This window comes from Poecilia formosa, unplaced genomic scaffold (assembly GCF_000485575.1).
Source record: "Poecilia formosa unplaced genomic scaffold, Poecilia_formosa-5.1.2 Scaffold534, whole genome shotgun sequence".
Lineage (NCBI taxonomy): Eukaryota > Metazoa > Chordata > Actinopteri > Cyprinodontiformes > Poeciliidae > Poecilia > Poecilia formosa.
Window position 1 is genome coordinate 233,916 of NW_006800473.1, and position 12,762 is coordinate 246,677.

Consider the following 12,762-nt stretch of genomic DNA (forward strand, 5'->3'; position numbering starts at 1 on the left):
AGTCCATTGAGACTGATGACAGATTTATTGTGGTTTTTGTTGTTGTTTGGGATAAATTAAATTAAATTCCAGCTTTTGGCTAAAACTGAGCTTGTTTCAGTTTAAACTGTTTTGAAACTATGAGGTAGTGTCAAGTTAGAAAATAGTAAAAAACCAAAAAAAAGAATTATATGTATTTTAGCTATAAAATTCAGATGTATAATAGTTGGAAAGATTAATTAATGGCACATCAATTGCTGATGTGCCATGGTTATGTAAATAACTGCTCTCACCACATAAATCTGTATAAATGCATCTAAGACATTAGTGACTACTAGTTTGTCTGCATTTTTTTTGTTTTATTCAGACAACATAATTATTAACCTTATCCCATTACTGGCATCTACTTTACTAACAACTACCTCTTACAATACCAACAGATTGGATTGCATAATAAATGACAGAAATGTCAAAATTCTGGAGCCTTTTTTCTCCCCACGCTGTTTTTGTGTTTGAACAAAACAAGGTTCTGCAGTGTTTTTCTCCAGTTGGGGTCAAGAACTACATTTTCCCACTCTGTCTGACCGTGGACACCCAAAAAAGTAGTGGACAGCACAAAGTCAACAGACATAGCTGTCAACTATGCTTGTTACGTAAAGTGCAGTGAAAACCTTAGAGTCAGAAGCCAGTGAGGCAACAACCTGCAACATGTAGACGGCTGATATTGCTCCCACTGACTACAGATATGTTTCACATAAACATAGCACACTTACAGTTAATACTGCTACCTTAGCGTAGTCGTGCACTCCACAGTTATTGACTGACTGTAGCTATGTGGTACATCAAAACGGTATTTATCACAGCTATTAAAAATTGTTGGGAAACCTGTAACAAAAATATTGATGTGGCATTGTCAACCAACTGTCAGACCTTAGATGAATTGGAAGCAGAGTTGCTTTCACCAAGGGTGAGGAACAGTGAACCCACTTTGTTTAGCCTTACAGACGTGCTGGTGTCATCTGAATATTAAGAAAACTTAAAATTATGTCTGCTGTGGGTTTTTATGTGAATATATCATTTTCAGATTTGGATTCTCTCAGAGGAGAGTGCTGACTCCACTTGTTCAGTGCAAAGTCCAGCTTTTTTGTGTGGGATTATTTGGATTCTGCCATTGTTTCCTTGCTCATTTTGTGGCTTTTATGGAGAAGTACAGACATTAAGAGTTTAAAAACCCTGGCTTCAAGTTCCATTTTGTGGGTGTCTTCTATTCACAATCATTATTATGCAATGGAGCAGTTTGCAGTTAAGTGTGAAACAGGCGGGATGAGAATCAGGTTCTCCAAGATTAAAGCTGCAGTTTTCAACTGGAAAGAGTCGGAATCCTCCTAGCAGGTGATGGATTAATTTCTGTCCCAAGTAAGGTAGACTACCTATGTTAAGGCCTTCATCGATGATAGTATGTTGGAAAGAGAGATAAATAGAGTAGGTTGTTGTTTTTTCCCATAATGGGTGCATTGTAGCCTGTCATGTGGAAGAAAGAGATGAGCCAAAAGACAAATTTTTATTTTTTATTTTACAAGTCCAAGTCTCAACGCTCACCACTGTTCATGAGACATGGTGCATGACCATATCTCAGTGGGATTACGAAGAGACCCGACCGCTAGAATGAGCTCCCTCCTTAACAATGCTCTGGTTCAGAGAAAAGATGTTATCTGTGTCTCCCTTATGGCCCCGAGAACTCCTTACAATTCTCCTTCAGGAGCTGGGGAAATTAAATATGATCTGATAATCAGAGTATATGTATATTTGTATGTATGTCTGTATACACAGATGGGCAGAATTGTATGCAATGACTCCAATTTTAAAATTCTCAAATTAGGTCAACAATTTATATGAAAATTATAAATTGTTTACCTTATAGAGTTAAAGAGTTAAAATGTAGTTTATCTTTCATTTGTAGATGTTTTTCACCAATAGAATTTGTTGTACTGGTTTAACACAGAGTTTAATATGTTACATTGACATTAATTTTAATTTCACTTTTATTCTTTAAGACTTAAATTTTCATAGAAACTTCTTAGTAATAAACAGTGGAGCAGCAAATGTTACCATGGTAAATTTGTGTAGCACTTTGTCAAGTCCAAGAACTTCACACTACTGTCAGTCATTCACCCATTCATACACACATTCACACACTGATGCTGGCAAACTACCTATCAGCCACAGATGCCCTGGAGTAGATGGAAAGAAGCAGAGCTGCCATTTAATTAGTGCCACAAGGCCCTCTGACCACTGCCAACAAGCAGGGATTTGAACCGTACAGCTTGTAGTTCAATTTAAACTATGAAACTAATTCACATTTGTTTAGGCTTTCTTCAGATTTCATGTCTCTTATGAATGACAAATTTATATTTAAATAGAGAAAGTCTGTTAAAAGGAGAGACAATCCCACAGAAGTCCGTTTTTATTTAGCTTGTGTAAAGATTAATGCGAGTAAATTGATCAGAATGAGTCGTGTTTGGGTCAGTGTGGCAGCTTAGGAATGAGCAGAAGCGAGCATCTCTATGTTTCTAAGAGGATCACTTCAGTTCATCTTATCTTGTTTTCTTGAATAGCCCTAAGCCTTGTTGCATGTCTTATACTGGAACTCATTAAATGAGAATTTCACCAAGGCGATACAGAAAAAAATGGAACTGACACATATGGTCAGGCCAAAGGAAGATGCGAGAAATATTTCCATCAAATCAGAATGTAATGCATATTAATGAGGATATGGCGCATATGAACATATACTTGAAAAAGTAATGAAATGGTTTGAACTGGCCTTACAAGCTGAAAATAAGCTATAGCTACTAGCGCTGTATGTTTTCATTTTCCTTAGTCTATTTGCTGGTGCATACATGAAGTAAAATGAAAGTGAAAATGGTTATGTTAAAAAAAAAACTGTTTTGAAACTCTATGCCTATATAAAGTTTTGTGCCACAATAATGGACTTGTGACAGAAAAGCACCGTCGCTTATGCATAGTCTCTCCCTTGACCTCTGGAGTCCTTAAGGAACTGCCAAGATACGTTTATGTGAAGCTGACAAACATTTTCTTAGATATCTGGAGATGTGTCATTTTTAATAGGTTATCCTTTCCGAACATTTGCTTTGCTAATGTTAGTAATCTATATTAGATGGGTTCTTCAAATACATTGCTACTTGAGGGCCTCATCTGAGTTTTTTATTTTTTTTTATTTATTTATTTTTTTTTTTGCATTGTGAGGGTCTTATTTTTTAATGCTTTGGGATTGGTTCTTGGTCTGCAGTGACATAGATTGTAATTGGTTTTGTTATGTGTGAAATCTCTTCATTATTATGTGACAGATGCTGTCAAACAGGCAGAACTTTGCATGTTTCTTTTTTAATTATACATGCATATATTGAAGTTCAGGGAACAGCAAAGATGAAAAGGAAGACAAAAAAGATGAAGGGTTAATATCAACTGAGGACAGAGAGACAGCTTAAAGGTTGTGTGAACGTTAATAATTTTAACCACAGCTTGGTGCAGCTTGTAGTTCAATTTAAGCTATGTAGCTAATTCATCCAATATTCTATCTCTCTGCTCTTAATTATTACTCTTACTGGCTTTCAAAGTGTGAAGGATAAGGTCATTCTCACCAGTTTTACATATCAAAAGCATAACAGTAATTGCTTTATATCATTTATTTAGATGTCAGAACCAGTACATATAGATTTTTTCCCCATCTCTGGAGAAAGTGATTCCTTATCTCTTTATTCATACACAAATACATGGCTGTAAAAATTAGGTAAACATGTTGTTTATTTAATATCAATTGTGAGGATGGATGGTACATAACATGAGGTTTATCAGTAAAAGATGTCACATTGTTAGTTTCCTCATAGTAGATGTTGCTTCACAGTAGCACTATTTATTAGCATGCTGTGCATAAAGAAAACCCATTTTAAATGTAAATGTTAAAATCATTTTATGAACTTCAGAAGAGCTTTTTCTTCACCTGAAGGAAGCCTTTTTTCCATAAAGATATCAAGTAGCAAGTGGATTGAAAAAGCCATACAATAATAACGCACAGTGTTTTACAACCACAAACTGAAATGTGTTGGGATTTTAAGTGATGGGTCAGCACAAAGCTACTCTTAAGTAGCCGGTGGAAAAAATGAGAAATGGTTATCCTTATGTATTTATTTACAAATAAAGATCTGAAAAATACCCCATGATATCATTAATAAATTGCAAGGCAAATATTTGTTACACAATCCACAAGCTTGGAATTCGTTATCAGTGTATAAACAGTTACCCTGTGAAAGTCTCATTGCAAAGACTTGGGAACACACCAGGAAGATCAACCTTAAAGCTGTAGATTTGTTTAAAGCAGGCTTGTGCAGCAATAGTTGAAGTTTTAAAAACTTGATAAACTACAACTTTTCTAAAAAAAAAAAAAAAAAAAAAAAAAAAAAATGCATAGACCTTTGCATGACTGCAAATCTATCCAGACATGGTCTGAACTTACAAACTGGGCAAAGAGGGCACTGTTTAGAGAAGCAGTCAATCCCAATAGATTAATACTTGTCGGATCTGTGTGAGCCAAAATTATTGCTGGATTTTAAGCAAAACATTTTTGTTTTTGTTTTTGCAACTGATGAGAAGTATTAAAAAAGATGAGAAAGGAACATAGTACAGTAAATCAACACTTTGAGAACTCTGAAAAAGAGCAATACAGTCATCCTCTGTGTCTTTAGGAAGTAAAACTTAAAAAACAACTGAGATGCCCATTCCCCATAAAATGTATCTTTACTGCCTACAAGACAACCATTGGTCGTGCATCCATTTTATTGCATGCCAGCATTTTCACCTCTCACTCCAAAGCACTTGCACTGGCGTCACAACCGTTTTGTTCACTGTTACTAATAAACACTAGCAAGGAGCACTTAGGACTTTGTAAATAAAACATTTGATCATCATTTATACAAATCACATGTTTTGTTGATCTACATTCTCTCTTTTGCTTTTGCAGTAGCATGATAAGTGTGTTTATGGTCCTTCAACACAGCCCAGGAAATGTTTCTGCAAAGACTTAAGAATGTCACTATATATTTCTCAGAATAACTCAGGTTTTCACAGTCAGATTACTGTTTTTATTGTTTCCAGAATTTGTAGCTGTACTTCATGGTGTAAACAGCTTAAGATTCCTAGGTCTGGTTAAATAATATTTTTTTCTGCCTATTGTTTTCTTGGCAGTAATGTTTAAACATACTAGCTAATATCTGCCATTTAAAAGGAAAAGCTTTGCTTGACAGTCCTACACAAACTTTGACAACATTTTCATTCAGTGCTTAATTTGGCTTTAATTGACATGAATAATGAAGGCATATTTTCATAGTATGCAAGCTTTTAAGTCACTAAAGCAAAAGAAACATCTTGATGAAGGCTTGTTTCCTGTATCTCTGACCTTTTAAGAGAAAATGTGTTGTGACAACAATGCCTCGCTTGTGGCACTCATAAGTGATGTCAACCAAGGTTCATGCCATCGATAGTATGAATTTGCTGAAAATAGAAATATTAGCATCACAGGGAAGCTGTGTTTATATTTTAAAAGTTTCTGCATTTGTGAGGAAACAACTTTGAAGGGATGTTTAATATGTAAATGATAAATGGATTAATTTATTATGCGTGCGACTTTCACACTCAGTGGTGCGAATGGCAGAACAACTTGACTGAGATTAAATGAAAAACCTGTTTGTTGAAGAGTTACTTTCTCACACTTCACAGTAAAGCTGAAAGGACCCTACACTGATGAGTGTTGATCACTGTGAAATCTGACTGCAAAGATCAGTAAGAAACACTTAGGAACTTCATAATCTGTAAAGACAAATTACTGGTAAATTCACCATACTATTATCACCATAATATGGTGACAATAAGTTATGTGTAGCTCACTATCAAAGGTCACTTAGTTCTGCACTGCTACAGTGAACCAGAAATTCAAGAATATTTCAAACATGCATGCTTGAAAGAATCAAAACAATTTTCCTGTATGTATTTGATGGGAGAATAATATTAGAACATGATATGCAGCGCAAAATAGTAAATTCTGCACAACACCGCTTTCCTTTATGATTACCCTATTAGATCTACATTTTTGATTCCAGCCACCCTTTAAGCACAACACGGTTGGTATTCCTCTTCAATAAATGTCACAATTCTTGTTAAAAACAATTCTTGATAAAACTGTCACTCACATAAAGCAATAAACCTTCTGCACTGTCAACATGACTACATTTGCCTGTTGGAGAGACAAGTTAGAAGTGACAGAATGTATTTAGCTGTGGCTTCATTCCTCTGCTTGTTTGTGCTGTACCTCCAACTCCACAACTGGTCTAAATTCTTGCCTGCATCAAGCTCCCACACAATAACATCTCGGCATAATCTGGGAAGATTTGATGGCCAGTGGTATGAGCTGTTGTTTTATGAGAAGTTTAAATGAGGACTTAAAAAGGAGAAGCATGCATTATCAGTAACCGGTCCCCACAGAAATATTGTGTATCTGACAACCTGAACCACACTCATGCTAAAACATTCCCACATTGAAGTCTCTCACCTTAAAGGTGCCCTTTTTCCATAAATCAACTTTGTCATGTAAAACAAGCATTTATAAGTTCCCAAAATGTCTCCAAAAAGTTAACACTATTCATGAAAATGCTCATTTTTAAAGGTTTGTGCACAAGAATTTGCAAGTCAATATTTTAGCAAGACCATTATTTATTGATTGAGTTCATGTCCTTACTCTATTTTTCCATCACAATCCAAATCCATACATATAAATTGTGATTCTAGGTTAATCTTTGAATGCATGTAAATAAGTTGTGTCATGTGCTTCTATCTTGGTCTTGTGACCTGGTGGCTTTCTGTTCACGATATATTCTGCTTTTCACCCAATGACAGATGGGATATGTTTCACACATATGCACACACATCCCACCGCCACCCCACAGTTGCCCTGAAGTAGATAAAGATAGCAGAGAAAATAAATGAATTAGCAAGCAGTACCCAAATCTTTTAGATCCAGAGGAAGGCAGTGCTGAAAGAATAACACGTTATGACACATGCAGCTCGGTGTGTTTCATTTTGACTTTCTTTGACTTTCTGACTCCAAAAGATCTAATTTTCACTCTCGGTATGTCCTGAGGCTAAGCTACCTCACATTTTACGATAGCTGCCAGTTCCACGTGTCCTCAGATGGTGGTCCCACTGTAGGGACGATAGAAGGTAGTCCTGTGTGGAAGTGATGCTTGAGCAGTTTTGCCTCACTGAATCACAAAACAGCTGCCAATGCAGCTCATTACCTCAGCTCAGTGTGCCTCTAGTGTGTTTGTTGAGGAGTCTGGTACACCGTATGTGTGTAGTTGTGATGAAGCATTCCAAAATCGTCACATGCAATATGCATGACAGCTTCAAAAAAATATGGCCTTACATTGATAAAGCTAGACTCAATTTTCTCCAGAAGCTCGTTAATATTTCCAAAAATCTGTGCACATATTGGTGAGGAGTGTGTGTGCAAATACAGTGTCACTGGACTGTTTCATCTTTGTTGGGAATTGTGACTTGAAGGTTTATTTATTTCTCTATCTCTAGACACTTTCCCCACCAAGAGCATATTTTTACTGCATATGTTTCATCCAGAAGTCTGATTCTGACTGTTCATTTTATGTCAGAGTAGCTGTGTCCATGTGGTATACAGCTTTAAAGCGCATCAGTCAAATATACATTTCCAGGGGTAAATTGATCTCTTTTAACATTGTTTCTCCCTGTGGTTTCAAAAAACACAATTGCATGTCTATCCAACTCACCTTTGTATTCAAAGGCTCTATTTGATGTCCTTATTCTCACACAAACATTTGAAAATCTCTTGAGTGTTTTTTTTTTTATGTATGTGTGTAGATGCCATCTTAACATCCTGTTTTTATTCACACCCCTCTCACTTCAGCGAGAAAAAGATCCAAAGTTCTGAAACACATATGCTAAATCTCTTGTATGCTGTTGAGGCTGGCGTGAGGCTGGCAATTTAGAAACAATGAACAGACACTACATGAATCTAACCTATTTCTCATCTCCGTTGTCAAAATATAAAGGTCCAGTATAATATTGCTGCAAAATTAATGACTTGATGGAAACAGCAGTCCACTGTTATCATATTTTTGTTCAGGTGGAGGGATTGTTTGCAAAATCAGCAACTCTATGCAATCAGCTGGATTTCCCAACGTTTTGCATATTGACATAATAAAGTGAACTTGAATGCAGTGCTTTATAACTAGACTCAAATGTGAATACTTGTAATTGACTGAATCTGTCTGTATGATTCATTCAGTCATTCAGGCACAGTTTATATACAGTTTATATGCATAATTTAAAGTTATGTATATAAACTGAATCTGTGCCTTTTATATAATGTGCGATAATTTCACACTATACAGAAAGACTACATTAAAACAAATAGAGCTGAATTAAACAATAACAAAAGAGCTCCCAACATCTTTTGTCCCATACTTTTCTACAAAAGGGCTTTAACTAGGAGAAGGTAATTAGAGGATTTACAGAAACACCACAGAGACATCCATATGGACATTTTTTTCAGCTTTAACCAAGAGAAAGAGAAGAGTAACAGAGCATTCAAAGAATGCATCAAAATTATAAAAGCATGCAGATACTTGTAGATGTAATATGATTTTATTCTTCTGTTTTTTTATCTGCAGACTAAAGAAAAAATAAACAAGTGTAAAGCTTGTTTAACATATCATATTTCCTGAATTGTGCTTCTTTTTCCCAAGCAGCATTCTTTCCTAAGATTTCTGAGGGATAGTCAGTTTAGTTTTAAATCACAACAGAGACTGTCTAAAAGGCTTTCTCCCTAATGCAGATGCTGGGAACAGTCCAATTTTAGTTCCCCATATACCCTGGTGAAGTTTTTGTCATGGCTGATTGTGCTGTTTTATTGGGTCATTGTCATCTCAAGATCTGAATGTGTTTTAGGCTAAGCATTAAGTTACTTAAGCAAAACTCATACTAACAGATCATTGCCAATTATAAAGGAAAATTTTGTTCCTCTTAAATTGCTCTCATCACTTTCAGGCTTTATTTTCTTCTGCCTCAGCATGCTCTCTCCCAGCTGTGTCATTTGCAAATTTCCCCCTTAAAGAACGTGGAGCGGATATTTTCAGACCAACTTCAGAGAAAAAAGATCTTAGTGGCGTGTCATCTCACATCAAGCCTGTGGCGAGAATTCTCTGCTGTCTTTACATGTGACCTTCCTGTTTCAAAATCAGGGTCTTTCCTGACTAAACTATGAATTGTTTTGTTGTACTATGATTCCAACTGAGAAAATAACAGATTTAAAAAAAAAGTCAAGAGTCACATTTTTAAAAATCTGGGTTGCATTCTTTTGTTGCGAATCACACATTGCATGGTGGTGGATACAAATAAAAAGCTCAACATGTTTGTGAGTTATTTAAGTTTATAGAAATTTACAAAATATTATTCATATTTGAAACAAATCTTTTGTAATTTGCTCTCGTGCATCAATGTGATACGGCAAGATTTTAATATTCAAACTCACACATTGCATCTGTCCTCTGGTTTGCAAATGATTTTAATTCTAGATTGAACTAGGTTGAAACCCTGAACTACACCTTCCTCCTTTCAAAAGCTTTTATATCTGTGAACCCTTTAAGCAATTGCATCTGTGACTGCTCTTTGGTCTTGCCTGAAAATGAGAACTAACCAAGCACTTGCTGCCAAAGTTTCTTTGCAGCAAAATGTGGGTCTGGACAAATGGTAGCACACTGAGTCAAAGTGCTTTTGTAAGCTAAAAAAAAGGAAGCTAAAAGAACATACTGTGCAGAAGTTAATGCCATTTTTTTTTCTTTTCTGTTTTTCAGAACAAGAGCCTAAAGAATAAACTACTCTCTGGAAACAAACTTTGCGATGCATATGCTGAAGAGGTAAGGGTTTTTTCTGTTTTACAAAGGCAGTCATTTCTGAGCTCCATATTATTATTTCTGATAACAGACTTAGAGGAATTCAAAAGAGATTATGATCAGTACTTGTTTTCTTGCAAGCAAACAGTACAACAAAACAGATAACAGCTTTAAAATTAGCCAAACTTAAGCTTAAGATATGTAAACAAAAATATATATATATACAAAACAAATTTGAAAAATCTGTTTTTGGTGAATTTCTTTTGAGGTTCTACTCAGCCTTGGGTATGTTATTGTTTGGATAACATCTGCATACTTTTTGTTGGCTGTCCACCCACCGATATTAAATGTGAGCATTATGTATTGACAGCATTAGCTGCTAAAATTAAGGTTTGTTTTTACATCAACATGCTCCATAATCACATTTTCAGGAAGGAATGTTCATAAAAGCTGAAGTTAGGTTCAAATTGCTGCTCTCCAGACCATTTACAATGTAACTTTTAACAGTAGTTTGTGCGTTAGTCTCTCATAACTATTTGTACTTGTTTGCATCTGCAGTCTTTTTTTCCAGGCGATCTCAGCAAGTGCTACATCTCTTAACTCTGTTCTTTCTATCTGTCACTTATACATTCTTCTAGAGTTCAGACATGGACATAAACTTGCTTGGTTTTGCCTGTCTAGTGAATTTCAGAGCAACTTGTACCTAACTGTCAGCCATTTGATTGCTGCGCAGTGCAATCTGAGGAGCTATAGTTGCAGCGAGAGCAGCTTTGAGTGAGGTTCGTCTGTGTCATTTTCGCTGTCACTTTTCATCTCTTCGTGCTTCGACTCTGCTGCCAGTTGCCATAGTCAGCACAGTCCAGGGAGTTCACATCCTCATTGAAGCCTTGAGCTTTTGACTGCTGCCTTTTACCTTCCTGCTGACCGAAGCTTATGCTGTAATTTAGCCGTGAAGTCTTGTACAAGACAGCGGGTCTAGCAGGCATCCTGATGACATGCTCACATCACTGCTGATTTTTGCTGTGTAATCGCAGCATTTATAGTTATGGTTGTTTTGTTGAAACTCCCGACCTTTTCTTGTAGAGTTTATGGAATTATTTAAATTTTTACAGCGATAATGTGGGCAGCTTGATAACTGCTGTTGTAACTGAGAGACTCTAGGTCAGACCTCTGAAGTGAAATCTAAGTTTGAGCGATTTTTAATTGTGACCAGTTTGCTGATGTTAGTGTGCAAAAAAAAAACAACAAACAAAAAAAAACTCATAAATAATGAGAGTCCTTCAAATATCTACCTTTGGAAAGGCTGGTGTGATACTTTATAAAATAACTTTTTACTGCAATTACAGTTTTGAAAATGTGCATTTATACATACAAGTTTTTACCCGTCTTTAATTGCAAAATAGTTCAAGCTCAGCAAGCTTCTGCAAACACAAGTTTTCAACTTTTGGCTGGACTTTAACTAGGTCATACTTAAACTTGAATGTGAATTGACCTAAGCCATCATATTCTCTTCCATGTAGGCCAAAGGCTCAGTTTTGGTCTGACCAGAACACTTTTCTTTCATGTTTATCAAGGAATACATTTCACACAGTTGGACTTGGTTTACTGAATAGGTGAACTTTGAAGGAGTTTAGCTGAAATTAATTTTATTTAGTGGCAAAAGAGTAAAAGCAGTTAAATATGAATGCATGTCCCACTTTTCATGTTTTTCTTTGTGAAAAAATAAAATAACTTTGAAAGCAATAGTCTGAAAAACATATCTTATGATTGCAAAAAAAAAAGAAATGTATTCAAGGGATCCTAAGACTTTTACAAGGCATAGTGACTCTCTATTCATTCATTTAAATTGTTTGTACTTGAATAAACTCATCAAAAATTATCACAAGAAAATTGTTGCTGGACTTTTAGTGACTCATAATAAACTTGGTATTTTCTAATAGGCAGAAAAAAGGGAAACTTTTCTATGGTGATTAAATCAAACTTCATAGGTTTCTGGTATATTTTTCAATAACTCTTGCTCTAGAGTTAAAAATGTTTTTATTATTTACAATTCCCCATCGTGGCAGTCACATCTCACTGCATTAAGGAATTTGGGGGGATAATTAATTTTGGGTCATGCATCAGTATTATCTTGGGAATTGTATGACTGGAAAATCCCACTTTGGCTTGAAATGCATCAGCAATAATGGACTAATCTGAGTAGTCAACACCACGTGAAGTTAGATCTCTAAAGCCCTCAAAGAGAACACTGAGTTTGGGAGCTTTTGATGTTGAGGAGCTTTTCATCAGCTCTGAAGTCAGCTCCAAAGCTAAGGTTGCTCCCACACTCCCACTGAGACATGGAAAATTGGAGTTAAAAATTCTGGCCTCTTTCCTTCAAAAATCTTCAAGCTGAACTCACTGACATGTTGCCAGCGATAGCTTATCTTTGCTATCATCACATATTCAAACCCTGAGAAGATGATAGCACATTTTGCGATGCAGCCCGGCTGATTGGAACACTTCAAGTGTTGGAAAGAGTAGAAAGGCAACAGAAAAGTTCTGACTGAATCTGCGGGTCATTATTTACTGAGCCAACTTTTTGTTAGGCAAATGGTTGAAAAAGGGATAAATTTTCCTTGTAGCTAATACAGATAATGTCTATTCAACTGATATCATGAAGAAAAATCACTCTGTATTTTTCTGATTATTGTCAAAAGAACTTTAGTCACAGTTGCTGGACTTTAAGGTCTTTAAGGCAGCAAATAGCTTGCAGACTTTTCCTGAAAACAGGTAGATGGAGGTCACT

The 12,762-nt window shown here is 35.8% G+C and overlaps 1 protein-coding gene across 1 annotated transcript in view; it reads left to right on the forward strand.

The window, feature by feature from the left end:
- The window catches only part of luzp2 (leucine zipper protein 2), a 150,047-nt gene that overhangs the window by 102,525 nt on the left and 34,760 nt on the right, over positions 1-12,762 (forward strand). The window contains exon 6 of the mRNA XM_007540351.2: positions 9,936-9,998. Within this exon, the coding sequence (XP_007540413.1) occupies positions 9,936-9,998 (63 nt within the window). The remainder of the gene's footprint in view (positions 1-9,935; positions 9,999-12,762) is intronic.